This window comes from Carassius auratus, unplaced genomic scaffold, assembly GCF_003368295.1.
Source record: "Carassius auratus strain Wakin unplaced genomic scaffold, ASM336829v1 scaf_tig00215416, whole genome shotgun sequence".
NCBI lineage: Eukaryota > Metazoa > Chordata > Actinopteri > Cypriniformes > Cyprinidae > Carassius > Carassius auratus.
In genome coordinates this window covers 281,513-298,203 of record NW_020528079.1, presented here as the reverse complement: position 1 = coordinate 298,203, position 16,691 = coordinate 281,513, and the positions used below count along the sequence as shown (strand labels likewise).

At 37.5% G+C, this 16,691-nt stretch overlaps 2 protein-coding genes and 1 non-coding gene across 16 annotated transcripts; 2 read left to right on the top strand and 1 right to left on the bottom strand.

Annotated features, from left to right (window-relative positions):
* The first annotated feature begins 1,294 nt into the window (after positions 1–1,294).
* LOC113094683 (tumor protein D54-like) lies at positions 1,295–12,522 on the top strand. 14 transcript variants are annotated; one of them, XM_026260276.1, is made up of 10 exons: positions 1,295–1,527; positions 4,052–4,203; positions 4,354–4,502; positions 5,981–6,040; positions 7,601–7,648; positions 8,521–8,622; positions 9,554–9,574; positions 9,934–9,975; positions 10,174–10,222; positions 10,967–12,522. In XM_026260276.1, exons 1-10 carry the CDS (start codon positions 1,509–1,511, stop codon positions 11,051–11,053), a joined length of 729 nt encoding a protein of 242 aa, XP_026116061.1. In that variant the 5' UTR covers positions 1,295–1,508; the 3' UTR covers positions 11,054–12,522. The 14 variants fall into 14 exon arrangements, with proteins under 14 accessions (XP_026116061.1, XP_026116060.1, XP_026116066.1 ...); XM_026260275.1 differs by having other exon boundaries at positions 9,931–9,975; XM_026260281.1 differs by lacking the exon at positions 5,981–6,040.
* Positions 12,523–13,250: 728 nt separating this feature from the next.
* Positions 13,251–13,322, bottom strand: trnae-cuc (transfer RNA glutamic acid (anticodon CUC)). Its single transcript has one exon. It is a non-coding gene; the product is annotated as a tRNA-Glu (tRNA).
* Positions 13,323–13,633: 311 nt separating this feature from the next.
* On the top strand, positions 13,634–15,682 carry LOC113094685 (pancreatic progenitor cell differentiation and proliferation factor B-like). Its single transcript, XM_026260291.1, has 5 exons — positions 13,634–13,838; positions 14,328–14,420; positions 14,525–14,602; positions 14,990–15,089; positions 15,268–15,682. Exons 2-5 carry the CDS (start codon positions 14,366–14,368, stop codon positions 15,389–15,391), a joined length of 357 nt encoding a protein of 118 aa, XP_026116076.1. The 5' UTR covers positions 13,634–13,838; positions 14,328–14,365; the 3' UTR covers positions 15,392–15,682.
* The last annotated feature ends 1,009 nt before the right edge of the window (positions 15,683–16,691 follow it).

Genomic DNA, 16,691 nt, shown 5'->3' with positions numbered 1-16,691 from the left:
GATTAAAGATTACAAAGGCACATGAATTAATATAAATTATGTGCACTGATAAATCATTTATAACACTGTAATATTCTATAAAAATAATAATGTGCACAGATAAATTATAATAAACTGTAATGTTTCATAAAAATAAGAATTGTCCATTTTGATTTTTGTGATGACTTTATAGCGATTCTTGGGGGCATAAGACGGCCAAATAATAAAGAGGGGCCGATCTTATGTTGTGTATTTATATGTAGAACTGTAGATATCCAAATCATTTAAAGTTCACTATAAGCTTTAAAATTAGAAAACAAACTGTGATACCTTATATATATTATATATATTATATTTTAATGCCATTTTTTTACTGCTGTTAATCAGAACATAATACAATTAGTGTTAACTTATCACTTTTCACAAGTGAAAAAATAAAAGAATCCGTCTGTGAACAGAGTCTCAACATTAATTCTTTAATGCTGAGCTGATGATTGTCAGTTGATGGTCATTAGAAGGCTGGTCATCATCATCATCTCTCTCTCTCTCGCTGTGCGCGCGCGCGTGTGTGTGTGTATATATGTCCATTTTGATATATTGGTTAGCTGTTTTATATTGTCTGAATGAACAAAATAGTTTTCAGTTTGAGCCTCAAACACCAATGTATATAAAATCGTAGATAATGACAAGTGATATTTTGACCACTGAACTAGGAAATGTCCCTGGTTTTCATTTCAGAAATCTGGTCACCTTATATTAATGCTTATTAACGAGTTTATAAATGGGGACCTACATATGATCATAAAACACAAGATCCAAGCAATCAATTGTCGTAGCTTCTCTCTACAGCTGCACTGCGCGTTCACAACATCATGCAGCCGCGGGGGCCGGGGCTTAGAGTTTGAATTTTAGTTTTTCAATCATTTTTCAATTATTATTATTTTTTTAAGTTTAATTACAATTCTTATAAAGACATTATCGAGTCATAGTGTCATACTGATTTAATTTAGAGTAGGCCTATTCACCCCTTCATTTATTATAAATCTTTCATCTTTAAAAATGCATCTCTGAAGAGATTTGACAAAAAAATAAATCCGTTCACTAATCGCACATCGGTCAAGGCTATATTATAGAAATAAACTAAAGAATCGTCGTATGATTTGATGAATGAATCTAGGTCTGCTGTTAGCTGGGTATAAAGTGTAACAGTATTACAACAGTTTAATGCTTTCAGTTTCTAGTATTCAGTTTCAGCTGATCGGCTAGATTTGCCTAAAACAGCCTGGGCCAAAGATGTTGTTTTTCAGCTGTGTTGTTGACGTCATCCGAGGGCGCCGGAAAGAGAGCGCACTTGGGCAGCTCTTCAAGCTGAGCTGGCTGATCGCTCGGCATCTTCTGTTGGCTTGTCAAGCGCTTTTGGATGCTTTGATAGTAACTAGAGGGAAGACACGCCTTTACGCATCGCAGAGCTTTATTTCTCCGAATTACGAAACTGTCAAGACAACATTGTGAAGATCTACACGGACGACATGGATTCCGCCAATCAAGGTAAACAAAAACAATTCAATCAGACACGACACACTGGATCGATACAATAACCGCTTACACGTTTACGGCGTAATGTATGTAGAGCCAAATCAACCCAAATCGGCACGTGACTCCTCACTCTCAATAGCGTTATCTCTGGATGGCTGAATGTGTCCTGGTGAAGGGGAGATCGGGTTACTTCTGATGCATAATAAAAAACATCGAGGCTGAGTGCAGGTGTTTGCATTACAATCATTTGATTCACATCGAAATCATAGTTGATATTTTGGAAATAATTGTTCCCTTTCTCTCTGTTTGACGTGTGCGCTTGTGGCGTGGCGATATTCAACATGGATTTGGGATATTATCATTAAACTATTAGTAAAGACACCACTGCTCTTTTATCTGTTGTGACGCATAATGTGATGGTATTTAAAGAGGCAGTTTAGGGGCAGATGACATGTCTCATTAATATAGGTCAGACCCACGTGACCTCGCTGTCGAGCGCTGTTTGATCAAACCTTTGAATTGTACACACTTGTGTATTGAATGGCTGAAAAACAAATATATAAACGCTAAATATAAGAACAATACACTATGTGTTATATACCAATAAAGCCCTACTATAACTTTTAACTCGCCCTCAAATGCAGCTGAGATTTAGCGCCTCCAATCGGGCCAATAATGCAATGTTCTGATGTTACTGTATTGTCGGATCTGCCAAATTTATGGGTCCATATCTTAAAAATGCTACATTCAAAATGTCTATAATTTTACATGGTGACAGCCTAATGCCTTGAGAATAAGCCCCCAGTGTGACCTTTAACGCACCCTGAAAGTCAGGTGAGAGATAGCGCCTCCAATCGGCCCAATACTGCCAAGGCTCTTCTAACTGTTGTCTGTGTCCATGACTTTACGGTACAGTATAGTAATCAACAATGCAATGACTCTATAAATTCAATTCAATTTAGTTAATATTTATTTATATAATACTTTTCACATTAAATGTTGTTTCAAAGCAGCTTTACAGAAAATGCATGTTTTATGTTACAACACCACAGTACTCTTTTATGAGATGATATCAGAAAGCACAGTTGGAAGATGCAACAAATGACAGTGTTTACTAATATCATATATGCAGTTAAGCAAAATGAACGTGCATTTTAAAGCATTGACAACTTGATCATTTAGTATAATCATCCAGAGTTGATGTTCTGGAGTCCTTGGAGGGGTAGGTGTCATCTATTCAAAGGTGTTGGGTCATGTGAAGTCTTCATTCGAGGATCCAAGCTGGAGCTGGCATCATCTCTAGTTACCTTGGGATGTTGACATTTGTAACAGTTGTTTGAATTATTATTATTTTTTAATTCTGTTGATTCATTAAAGGAGTCGTATGACATTGCTAAAAATATTTGTGTGTGTATTTGGTGTAATGAAATGTGTTTATGCAGTTTAAGATAAAAAAAATCTATTTATTTTCCACACACTGTACATTATTTTTTCTCTTCTATGCCCTGCCTTTCTGAAACGTGTAAATTTGTACAAAGCTCATAGTTCTGAAAAGTGAGGTGTGCTCTGATTGGCCAGCTATCAAGTGTGTTGTGATTGGCTGAATACCTCGAGAGTGTGATGGAAATGTTACTCTCCATACCATACTATGATGACATGTGTCCCGGCACGCAAGACAAAAACAATAAAACCTATGGCATTTGTTGCATCTATAGGTGACATAATTCTAACATTTAAATAACATTAAAAAACGTTAGAAACCCCCCCCCCCCCCCACACACACACACAAACAGAAAAACCACAGGGTCCTTAAGTTAATCGTGAATAAGAAGCAACAAATGGGGAAGCATCGCATTTTTAATGTGGAACGGATAACGTCAATAAATAGGAAAAGAAGCTGGATTCAGCCTTGTTTTCTGCTGCTTATGCTTTTATGTCTGATTGCAAGTTAGAAAAAATGCTTGTGTGAAGAGTGATCATAAGTTCATGGTGACAGGATAAATTACATAAATATTATAATATAATTTAAGCTGTGGTGATGAATTTACAATGGAAAAGTTAAGTCTGGGTGGACAAATCAAAGGATTAGAATATAGCCAATAAGCTTTAGTTGTGTCACATTGATAAATCATTGCTACTTGCAGGTGGTATTAGGACGGGGCATTATCATTTTAGAGAGTATTTGATTGGTCAAAGATCTTTGTAGGACAGGATGAGCCATCAATATTTTGGTTTAATTTTCCATAAAATGTACAATTTTAAAATATCTGCTATAAGGGAATTTTGTCAGTGTATGCTCTCAAAACTAATACATGTTAGTTACAGTGCAATTTCTTTACTCAAATAATTTTTCTGTGGTGTGTTTTTAAATTAACTTCAAGACATCAATTTATTTGTATTGTTTATTCGTATAATATGTTTTAAGCAAAAACGTCTCACTTTTTGCACTAAATGTTTTTTGTTTTTGTTTTTTTCTGTTTAATGTCACAGAAATGATGCACTTCATCTTTAACATATGTCATTCTCATCCTTCCAGACATCAATCTGAACTCTCCACATAAAGGCCTGGGCTCTGACTCGCTCTCAGAGATGCCGGAAGAGACGGGGGCGACCGCTGTGAGTCCCGGGACTCTCCCTCCGGGTCTGACAGAGGAGGAGGCCGAGGAACTGAGACTGGAGCTCACCAAGGTAAACCCCTACAGCCACTGCATGACCAGGGAGTCTTCAGATTAGGGCTGTTTAATTGTTAAATCAGTGTGATTCATTATAAATCAAAGTAACACATACAGTCATGTTATTGTTTATTCTTTAAAACAAATTGTCACATCCTCCTTTTAGGTTGAGGAGGAGATCCAAACCTTGAGACAGGTGCTTTCGGCTAAAGAGCGCCATGCATCGGAGCTGAAGCGTAAACTGGGCCTGAGCCCCCTGACCGAGCTCAAACAGAACATCACCAAAAGCTGGCAGGACGTCCAGACCTCAAACGCGTAAGGATGCCTTCCTTTACATGTCCTGCTTACTCAAACCCCGGAGGTAACAGGTTCTGTCTTCTGGGTTGCCATATGCAAAGTCGAACCCTTAACCTCTTTCACAGACCCTGCAGGAATGACAGTGATTTGACATAATTCAAAATTTCGAACTGAAAGGGTTTGTTGAAGTGGCCAACGGGTAATGACTCTGCATGATGGCAGATGCAAGCTGGTTCCATCAGTGGAGGAATTAATTTCAAACTAACCAGCTTCAATGTGCTCTCCTCCAGCTCACACACATTCCTCTCTCTTTATGCTGCTGGAAATCTCCCTAAAAATAAAAGAGTCGCAGGTGTCCAATTGCATTTTTTGCAGGATTGTACATTACCAAATGATAGCATTAGAAAAAGCTTTTGAGTGCCTGTTCAGGCAGCGGAGATGACCGTTGTTTTCTGTGTATATCATAGATGGGCATCTATGGCGTCAGCTGAAAGTCCTTCAGTTTAATGGTTTCATCAGTTGAACAATGGCAGTCTGGTTTCAAAGGTTTCTGTGGGAGGATTGCAGTCGACTCTGACATGAATCACCACCATTTATTGTGTTCCAAGCTGGAGCTCATGGCCATTGATTTGAGTGTGACTCAAGATCTTAGACACACAACAGATGTTTGATGTTTTTGATTCTGTAGATGGAAAAACTGTGTGTAGTATTTTACAGGGCTTTTCTGAGATGTTCCTGGTCGGTACCTTGACCTCTTAAAAGCCTTTAATGAGTTTAATCAACCTGTCAGTAGTTTAGAATAAAGGGCCTGTTTTTTGTAGGATCCAGCCCTGGTTTTTACATTTACTAGACATTTACTGACAGTATTTTAGAGGGTGGCCAATAATTGCCCCTTTTTTATAATTTCTGGAGTTTACAGAGATGGGTAAATTTATAGGTAAATATGAGTCTACTGCAAATACAATTTGTGCTCCGATAGCAAAATTTAAAAAAGAAATCCAAGATAACCTATTTCCAACAAAAGGAATAATATGATGCATTTACATGATTCTGGCAGCCGGAAGAGAGAAATATATAACATTTACTATCACTACCTCAGCCATGTATTATAAACTCCCTTGCCACAGTATTAAATAGTGTGCGTGTGTGTGTGTGCGTGTGTGTGTGTGTGTGTGTTTTAATGCCAACAAAAATTACAACTTGAAAAGTATCCATACAGTTAATAAGATGTCCGTTGTCCATAACATTTATACATGAATGTGAGTACTTATTTTGCACAGTATCTACTCAAATATATTAAAATTAGCCCCTGGCAACTCAATATGGCCAAATATAGCAGAATAATAGCCAGTTATTAGCCTAGCCAATCTTTTAGTCTGTCAGTTCTTTAGTCCGTGGAGTTATTGGTTTGTAGTCAGTCAGAGAGAGAGTCATCAGTAACACCGTGCCATTCTGCTCTGCTCTATGCAGCACATAGTCACATTTGTGTTTTTTAGCTATGTGGCGGTGTCAGAGAAGCTGGGCCTGTGGAATGAGAAGGTTACAGGATGTGATATGTGAGTGTTTGACCACATCGGCATGTATTTGCAGTGAATGCATGCACTCCTCTCACCTACCCTCGACCTGTCAATGAGGAGCATTCAAACACCTGAATCCAGCGTGTTTCAGAAGGAGACCTAACAAATCCATATCAAATACAGCCTAACACAAATAACTAAAACCTGTCTCTCAAACAGAGATTGATGGTTTTTGAAATGCTATGATCTGGTCTGTAGCATTGACTCTAACCTGCTGTACATGTTTATATGCCCCAATAATTCTCCACACTACTAACTGACACTTTACATAGTACTGAAAGACAAAGGCTGTTTATAGAAGAAAACTGGATCTTAATTGTCACGTGATGAAGGCTAGAGTTATTTTGCTTTTTAGTTAAAGTGGGCGTCTGAAATACTGAATCATGTCTCATCATATATTTTGGACTCTTTCTCTTTTCTTTGTCCACCCATGCAAGTAGTAGTTCTGTCATTCTAATAAGCTTATTTGATTCTGAAAAAAAAAACATTTCTTATTATTATCGATATTAAAAACAGTTGTGCTGCTTAAGATTACTGTATTTTAATGTTGGTTCATAATATTTTCAGAATTATTGGATTAATATAAGTCATTGCTGTCACTTTGAAAATATTAATATGTCCTTGCTAAATAAAAGTATTCATTTCTTTAAAAAAAAAAAATCATACTGTCCACAAACTTTTGAATAGTAGTGTATTATGTACTTTTATAAAATATTGAACAAAGGCGGCACATTAGGTTGCTCTAATTATAATAAAACTTCATATCAAACAGGTTCTTTGCTACTACTAACTGTTGAAGCTGCTGCTATTTGCTTATTTACAATCGTGTCCTGTGATGAGACTAAAGTTGCTAAGGTCCTCTGTGGTTTTCCCCTGGTCCCATGATATTTAGCTGCAGTCCTGATGTATTTGCGGGTTCATAATCCTGTCAGACAGGCTGCTGGTTATCACGAGCGTGTGAGAGGTCTCTCACTTCCCTCTTTACACACACTGCTGGAATCCCATTCAGACAGAAACCTCTACAGAGAGGGCATATGTTTGTGTAAGGAAAGCCTTGTCCGGTTCAGATGAATGAATGCCACGTCTGCAACAGTGCAGGCCAATTAATGCTTCCTTTGTGCACTTGTTATAGCCATGAATATTACATCCAGATCCACTTTGCAATATCCTCTGCACTTAAACCATGCTACTTGTTTCCCAATAACTAAGGTGGTTTGTAATGTCTTTTTGACTTTCAAGATTTGCTGACTGTGACTTCTTGTGCTTGAAAGCTCCAGTATGCTCACACATCTTATTCAAGCACACAAGTTTCTCAAGTTAAACCCCAAGAGTTTGTGTGTTTAAGAAGGATGTCAAATAAACTGGTGTTGTTTTTTTCTCTGGCTGTGCATTTTACTAGCGCTTGTGTTGTTTGTGAGGCAGCGTAAGTGTACAATCACAAATGTAAAAATGAAATGCGCTGTGTGTGTGTTTATTCTAGCACGTTGTGATTGTGAGCGTGGAGATCTGAATGTATTACCCTGTTCGTTTGTACTGTAGATATCTTTCAGCTTCTGCAACTCTGGATGACATTTCCAGCTCTGAAGTGTGAGTTACGTCATTCTTTACATTCATTGTGTGTATTTTAAAGGATGTGTTCTGCTATGTTAAGGTCATGAAGGGCTAAAAGATTGTTTTAGGGTGGCTTGACATGCTCTGGATTTTTGCTTGCCGGGTTATTAGATAATGCAATCATATATTGCGTTATGAGAATTGTGAATTGCAATTGCAAGTTTGGAATCTGTACTTTTTTTGTTTTGTTTGTTTATTATGCTTATCAAGGTTGCATTTATTTGAAAATACTGTTATATTGTGAAATATTATTACAATTTAAAACTGGAATTTGATAAAACGTTCATACTTTCATATATTTTAAAATGTAATATATTAATGTGATGGCAAAGCAGCATCATTTCTCCAGTCTTCAGTCACATGATCATTCAGAAATCATTCTAATATGCTGATTTGCTACTCAAGAAACATTAAAAATGATTATCAGTGTTGAAATCAGTTTTGCTTAATGTGTATGGAAACTGTATTTTTTCATGATTCTTTGGATAGAAAGTTCAACAGACCCGCAATAATTTTATATAGAAATCTTTTGTAACATTATTACCATAACATTTTTTTTTTAATCAGTTTTACTTAATGTAGTGTGTCCTTTCTGAATAAATGTGTCGGTTTCTTTATAAAACAGAATCTTACTCTAAACTTTTGAATGGTGGTGTATATCAAGAGCATTTCTTTCTCATTTGATATCCAGTGAAACGGCAAACAACATTTCTGTTGACTTTAAGGGTGTCTGACTGGTGTTTGTTATCTGAAGTTTAGGGACATTAAAGAGTTCCATGTGATTTTTAAAATCTTTCTCTCTCTTTCTCTCCCCACATCCTCTTCTCTCTGCGTTCCTCCTCTTACAGGTATAAAAAGACTCAGGAAACGCTGTCTCAGGCCGGACAGAAGACCTCAGCCGCCCTCTCCACCGTTGGCACGGCCATCAGCAGGAAGCTGGGAGACATGAGGTAATGTACAAGTCAAAATGTAGTACTCTCTCTTTTCTTTCTTCCATTTACAAATAACAATGTGACCCTGCAGTCACTTAGATTCACATCCTTTCTTTTAACTTGCAAATGTTTTTAATTTACCATTTTTCTTGGGTAATATGAATTAAGACTAACACACTGTTCCTGGTTAACGTCCACGTGTTTTGTCTTACTAAGCAGTTCAGTTCTGTTGTGTCCAAACAGTTCATGATTTATCTTAAGCTGCATTTATGTGTGTGTATGTGGCAGTTTACACACTTATATTGGATCTCCATCCCATCCCTTTGATTTTATTCATTCTATCTTTGGCTTTGTTTAGACAGACGGCAAAAATCCTACTCAAAATCATTGATTTTTTATACAGAAAAAGAAAGAAATTTACAATTCAAACAGCATCCATATGAAATCACAATGCAGACAAAAGATTGGACATGAAACTGAATTGGATTTGAATACAGTGTGAACAAAGCCTTCATGCCTGCGTTCCCTCGGTCCCTTCTCTCCTTGGTTATGGATCCACTCTTTTGCATGTGTCATATCCTGCAGCCATTCATCATCATCTATGAAGCCATTATTATCCATAATGAGTGTTAATGCAGTGGGACCACAGTCAGCTGTATTAAACTGTAACCGACTGTTTTACTCCTCATATGATGAACAGAAGCTCTCCCTAACCTCTTTTCCTGGCTCCTGATTCACTTTACTGCATATACTGTCACTTTCAGTCATTAACATCTATCCATCATACATGAATTTGATTGTTTTTTGGTTCACTTGGCTGTTCCCTGTATCTCTCAATATCAGAACAATAATTCTCATCATTTGTTCTTCCTGCTTGCTTTTGGTCATGCGTAACACCCAACCTGACAGCTTTTGTATTCCCCTTTCTTTCGAAACGCTGCCCTTACAGAGCTCTTCCATTCTCTATTGGGTAAGACTGATTAATGTCATCAAAGAATTTACACTTTACATAGAGCTCTGTTTGTAACACCAAGCCCATTTAATAATAAAAAAAAGCTTTTAATTATAATTTGAATGTAATATTGATTTGAATGTTATTTTAGCTCCAAAACCCTGCTAATTTTGATTGGTACCTGCTTTTGCATGATTACGGTGCTATATCACGTGTGAACATGTGATTGTTAAAGATCAGAAGTTTGAGCGGTAAATGTCACAGACATGCTAGCAGTCTTTGTGTGGTGTACTCCAGCTGATCTCTCTGCTTTGCGTGCTGTCCTGTTTGCTTGCTAACACACACAACTTTTTCTCCTTTTAATGCTTTCGAAGTAGCAACTACTCCATTCGCCATTCAATAAGTATGCCGACTATGAGGTAAAGTACTAGGGTAAACCACTGCCCCTCGATTTAAACCGTTTCGGATTCATTAGACAATAAAATATCATAAATAAAATATTTATTTTTAACCTTTTATCAGCCAGTTACTTTACTAACTCCACTTGCGCATGTCTAATTGATTGTAATGTTTCTTCCGCTATGAACTCTGGGATTAATGTGTGTTTCGTTAAACAGGAACTCTCAAACCTTCAAATCATTTGAGGACAAAGTTGAAAACATCAAGGTAAGGCTTCACTTTTGAAACTGGGTCAAATACACAATGCTCATTTCTGGCAGATCTGTTCATTTATTCAGAAATACATTTGACATATTTCAAATATTGACAAAAACGAGTACATTTGTCCATCAGCTCAAAGGCAAGCAGTCCAACCATCGTGCAGAAACATAAAACCAGAAATTATATCACATACAAGATGATGATTTTTGAAATGGGTCTCATATACTCAACAAGGCTGCATTTATTTCATCAAAAAACATAGTAAATTGTAATATTGTGGGGGACAAATGACTTTTTTTTTGTATTTTAGTATGTTTTAAAGTGTCATTTATTCCTGTGCTGACAAAGCTGTATTTTCAGCATCATTTCTCCAGTCCAGTGTCACATGATCCTTCAGAAATCATTCTGTCGTGCTGATTTGGTGTTCAAGAAATATTTCTTATTATTATCATCAGTGTTGTAAAGAGGGCCCTTGAAGTCCCTCAAGGCCAATTTTCTCCTCAAAAACTGAATGACTTTTTCAAAAAGAAATTATAATTTTAAAAATACATGATTTTGAGCCGTTAAATGTAAACGTTTGTTAAAAAAAGGATATAAAAGTGTTACAAAACCATATTACACCGACATGACTATGCTGTGTAGAGCATTGACACATGCTTTTTAAACTTGATCTTAAAACGATTTGTCCCTTATCTTGCACACTCGGTGTCCTGCGTGTCTCTGAATGGTTCTTCTGTTTGTGTGTCTCAGTATAAGGTGGTTGGAGGCAAAGCTAATGGTGAAAGTGCCCACTCTCCGAACGAGTCCAACCCGGTGCAGGACAACGCTCCGTTCTGAGCCCACCCTCTTGATTTAAACACTCATCTCATTCTTTGTGAATCCTGACTACACCCACACTTCCGTTCTCCCCTTCTCTCTCTCTCTCTCTGAATTCTTTCATCCCTCCTTCCTTTGACAACCCCTCACCTACTGCTAGCATGTGCTTGCTCATCTCACTGAAAACACACACGTAGTACAGATTCTGTTATCATGAAATCATCACAAGTTGTACAAAAGAAGAAAATGATTAATCATTTTGTATTAGAAACTATTTTACACTGCTTTGCATAATGTTTTTACATAACTTTTATCTATATATGACTATAATGGAATACAAATAACTATATAAACAGTACTGCCTAGCAGCATTCATCAAGCGGCAGAGGGGTACAAAATACACCGAGAAGAAACATTTCAATCTCAAGGGGAGAGGACTTTAGACCAGTAAAGAAAAGAAACTTGCTGCTGGTTTCTATGCTGCTGAGCATTCAGTTGAGTTGTTTTTTTACTCTCAGTACGATGTGAAGCGATGCTTTGCTGTACACCTGGTGAATGTCTGACCTTACACACTCACTCTCTATTGCTTCACTGGCAAAAAAGTCACATTAACTTGTTTTTTGCTTTTTCTTTTTTTAACCTTTGCCTTTTCTTGCTCTCTTCTTTTTTCACTGATGGGAATGTTTTATTTATGCTGTGTTTGTCGGGAATCTCTTGCCTTTGCTTTGTGCCATGCTGTGTGCACCAGATGCCATACACCTTTTGATGCCAGAATGTTTCTCACACACACAGACTCACATCACAGAGATCACTGTTCAATTTTAAGAACTAAAAATGAAGTTACTCTCACTGACACAAAATGTCAAATGGCGAGTAGGTCCTGCTTAGTCAGTTAAATTTCTTTTGTTAGAGGCATTTGTTGATTTCTCCCAACAGACGTGAACGCTAGTGTAGTCTGTATGGTAGCACAGTCACTTTTTACCTGAAAGATATTGGAATCTATTTCATTATTAGTAAATGTAATCTTTTATTTTGCTTAATTTTGATCTGTTCTATCCTGATGTTTTATTCACTTACATGGGTGTCAGTGGGTGGCCTTGTTTCAGTATATTACACAATAATTACATGCCTCATTGTTTGAGATGCAAGGGATTCCACACATTGGACAGATGCAGATGATGAGATGCCAACTAAGCCATGTGTAAAACGCCATAGAATTATGTGGATACACGTGTAGTTCTGCAAACGGTGAAAGGATGACGTAAGATCATGAACGTTCAGAGGGAAAGAGTTTTTTTCTTATTGTTTTGAGTAGTCATTTTTGGGAGCTTGTTTAGTTAGGCACCATATAGCTTTAAATTTGAGTTCTCTGTCTAGCTGTTCAGATTTAAAGGCACAGATTGTTTTGTTTAACAACAACAACAGTGGTGTTATGCTTCATTTATTTTTGTCAGTTATTTCTATATCAATAAAGCATTCGTTCAAGTGGCTTCTGGTTTGTTCTTTGCTCTTCCTTTCATAATGTTAGTGACATCAATCTGCCAGGAGGTGGCAGTACAGCACGCACTGGAGAAGACGTGCTCTTTGCACTTAGGACGCTAACATGCCATTAATCTTGAGACTTTTCTGTGTTTTAGCATTTGTTTTATTTTTGCATTGAAATGTATAGAGAGAGTATGAATTTGATTAGTAAACATATAGTTGGATAAAATGTAACATTTCCTTTTGATCCAGGGCCTTCGATCAAGTTTGGCCCTTTGGATTGTCTTTCAACCAGCCCAGGCGTCAAAAGCTTGATTTTATAGTAAACACTTTATAATAGACTTTTTAATAACCTGCCGTAACGTGATGTTTTTTTTTTTTTTTTTCAGATTTCTTTTACCATTTTAATTAGCTAGTAATTAGAAACTCTATTTATTTTTCTCTGACCCACCCAAGCTCAATACGGTATATATAATATATATGTATGAACACCAGTGAAGAAACAAAGAATAAAACTATTAATCTTATATTATTCCTTGTTGTTTGTGTTGCCCAAATTGTCCTTTATGGCTAAAAAGCAAATATCAGTCCTCAGTTCATCGGTAGGCAAACGGCTTTATTCATAAAACGCAGATTTTGAATAACGGCAAATACTCAATGTTAAAAATACGCGTTTACTGTGTTGTCTTGTTATGAATGATAGGTGTACAGTTGAGAAACCTCACAAAAACTGTCATTCCCTGACCGGGAATCGAACCCGGGCCGCGGCGGTGAGAGCGCCGAATCCTAACCACTAGACCACCAGGGAAGTGTTTGAAGCTGTAACACATTAAAGTCTAAACCCGAAGTATCACCATACCAGTGAGAATGGGTAACAAATTTCGATCTGAGTACTATTTAATCGGTCGTGGGCCCTATATCTAACCTGATTGGCCGTTAACAACGACCAACGTTGACAGTGCCCAAAGTTGCCCCGTTTAGTATCAGCCTTACGCCTGTTTAACGCACGAGCCGTTTTGTCCTGGCTGTCGCTGGTTTGATCCGGTTCCACGAAGACGATTTTATAGAGGATCGAAAGGCCACGCCTCCGTCACCAGTGGTTCTCGTCGACGTCATCTCTCGGTATAAATGTAAGTGAACGAGTTGTTTTTGTTAAAAATACAGCAGCGCTGCGGTAACGTTAAGTTAGACATTTCCGGACGTGGAGGGTCTTATCCATCCAAACTTTTTCAAATGGGCCCCGTCGCCTAGCGTTTTCCCCCAAAGCCTCCGACTGATTTGAGCAGGGTGCTTTAAACAACATCAGCACGAGCGGCACAGGAAGGTGAGCTTGTGGTTTACGCCTCATATTTTAAAGGGTGGTCATTGTTTGGGTAGGAGAGTCTGAGAATAATTAATTTAATCTAACACTATTGGAGTCGTTTATCTGTAACAATGCATTTTTTGCTCACTTTTGAGACAAACATGTTTGTTTTGTGAACACAGTTGCTGTAATTTCAGTGGGATTACCGTTACTGTAACATCCTCGTGTAACATAGCCTTCTGAAAACATAGCCTTTTTTGTGACGAAGGTCTCAAGTGTCAAAATGTCAGTTTAGTTAGTCTTCTTGTTTGGCACTAAACTGTATAATGACTATCATTTACGATACCAATGTGACACCAAAACCATGTTGTGAGAGATTAAATCTTTTAAATGCTTTCATTGAGTCTGTATTCATTCAAATCCATTCTCAGGTCGAAGATGAGAAGTTAATATCTAGTTTGTAATATTTACCACAGAATCACTCATGTCTGACCAAATGTCTTTTCTCAGGGTTTCCATCGAAGTCACTGTTTATACACGTCTGTAAAATGGCAGCCATCCCAGCTAGTGGTTCCCTAGTTGCTACTCACGACTACTACAGAAGTAAGTTGCCTTTGCAAGTGTTTTACTGTTATAGTTGTATGCAACCATTAATAGTTGATGCTATTAAGAGAATTTGCCTTCTAAGACTGTTTTTTTTTTTTCAGGGCGCATTGGCTCTACATCCAGTAACAGCTCGTGTGGCAGTTCAGAGTACAGTGGGGAGGTTATTCCACATCACCCAGGTGAATTACCTTTCATTTCTGTCTCTTTTCAACCCCCCACCTTAATTAATACTTCATTGCAATGGTTTTGACAGTAAGACATTTACACATTGTGCAACAGGATTTGCACAGTTTGAATCTTTAATCACAGCTCTGTTGAAATAGATACTTGTCTGATTGCCTCAAGAGTAATTTGCTGTCAAGGAAATCAGTGAAAAAGGACTGTTGCTTAGTCATCTTGGATTGCGCTGTTACCTTTTCCTGACTGCATGCATGCATCGGCCTACATGTCTTTGTTTAGAGACTCTTTAACAGTGATTGTGCCTACATCATTGTATACTAAATCCGTTGGAATATTAGACTGGTGGTGCTTTGCTTGTTCTGACCTGTTTTTTAATTGTGCTTTAGGTCTGCCCAAACAGGATTCGGGTCATTGGTGGTCCAGTTTCTTCTTTGGGAAGCAGAACCAGCCTGGGATGGGAACTCTTACTGAGGAGGCTCAGAAGAAGTGAGTCACTGGATTGAGTTTCACCCGAGTTGGCGCATGTAGCACGAAGGCCTTGCCAAGTGCTGATGCACACTTAATTGCAGATGCAGTTGCACATTTTAGATTTTATGATAAGGGGCGATATTTTGAATTCTCAGTTCCTTAATTCTAAATCCCTTAATCTGATGGCTCTCTGCAGGTCAGGGGTGGTGAGTGTGACCAATGGGCAGGTGACGTGTATTGCCCGGGAAATGGTGATGAAGCAAGTGAGCGAAAGTAGTGATGCAGGCAAGTCGGAGGCGGGGACTTCTCCTCGTTCCTGAATCAGATACCAGATCAGGACACCAACGCTAGGGGACAGAATCGGCTCATCTTTTCTTTTTCTTTTTTTAATTCCCCATCCATATAATGGGCTGTTTTAGTACTTTTTCATTTCCTTTTTTTTTGTATTAATAGTTTTATATATATATACATCACATAATAAATGGAAGAGCTGAAACTTGCAAAAATAATTTTGTACATTTTTACACATCTGTAACACTGGAGATGTTTTTATTACTTGTTGTCTTAACATGTGTTTTTCAGCATAATAAATGGTCTTAAACAGCCCACTACTTCTTTTAGTTTCTTTAAATTTTGTTTTAGGTGTGTATATGTTAATTCAATTCAAAATGCACTTTTTCTGTATTATAAAGAAATTACAAAACCATCAACCCCTTTAAAGTAAAGCAAAAAGACCCCCTTTTCCAAAAAATTTGGTTTTATAGTTTGCATATAACAGTTTACAGAAACCTAGATTTCAGAAAAAGTGCAGCAATAATCAAATGCTAAAATCTAAAATTAATCTTGGAGAGGAGATGCTGTCCTCAATTTATTTGCAGTTCTTTTAATGTTTGAAATGGTTATGGGGAATTGTGTGAGTGTGTATCATCATGCACTAATTGGTGTGTTCTAAGTGTGCAGTGATTGAAAGGCGTCCCCTTCTGCATTATATTCATTTCATATAAAAGAATGATTCAACTATATAAGCATGCTGAAGCTAAATTCAGTGCGTCTGCATTCAAAATGGACTTTGGCAATGAGACAAACAGGACTCTTGGATAGTAACTGAGGGAGACCGAGTGTCACAAAAACTGCTCTTTAGTGACATGTCAGTTCTCCTCATACAAAAATGATCCCAAAAAAAGGTAACCGTTAAATATTTTTCAGGAAAAGTTGTTTCAATAAAAAAAAAAATGCTTTGAGCTCAGCATCACTTTTGAGTAGAGGTCCAGGAATAAAGACTTGGAAAGAAGGAATAAAGGTTTGAATGCTCTCAAGAGGAATTAAGCATTTTGCTTAACATTGCGTTCTGAACAGACAACACCTATTTCATACTTTTTACATGGTTTGTGTACACAAAAAAGCACAGAACTAGTGCCTGTGGACTTCAAAATAAGCAGTGTGGGTGGTAGAGCAAACACAATGACAGTGAATATTAGAAACAGTCAATATGGAAAATTGCTCAGTAGAGATGACGTATAGCTTTGTTCCCATGTGTACATGGGTTTTCCAGGTCACTAGGTTCTGATGGTTGGCTAGATACACGGAAAAGCCTCTTTGTGGCATGCTGACTCGGTTCTT

Excerpts from the sequence above, each read along its gene's own strand:
- LOC113094683 (XM_026260275.1), top strand. Across the intron at positions 6,041-7,600 it reads AAGGTTACAGGATGTGATAT|ATATCTTTCAGCTTCTGCAA; the intron begins GTGAGTGTTTGA and ends TTTGTACTGTAG. Across the intron at positions 8,623-9,553 it reads AGGAAGCTGGGAGACATGAG|AGCTCTTCCATTCTCTATTG; the intron begins GTAATGTACAAG and ends CTGCCCTTACAG.
- LOC113094685 (XM_026260291.1), top strand. The coding sequence starts at position 14,366 with ATGGCAGCCATCCCAGCTAGTGGTTCCCTAGTTGCTACTCACGACTAC. Across the intron at positions 14,603-14,989 it reads GGTTATTCCACATCACCCAG|GTCTGCCCAAACAGGATTCG; the intron begins GTGAATTACCTT and ends ATTGTGCTTTAG. Across the intron at positions 15,090-15,267 it reads ACTGAGGAGGCTCAGAAGAA|GTCAGGGGTGGTGAGTGTGA; the intron begins GTGAGTCACTGG and ends GGCTCTCTGCAG.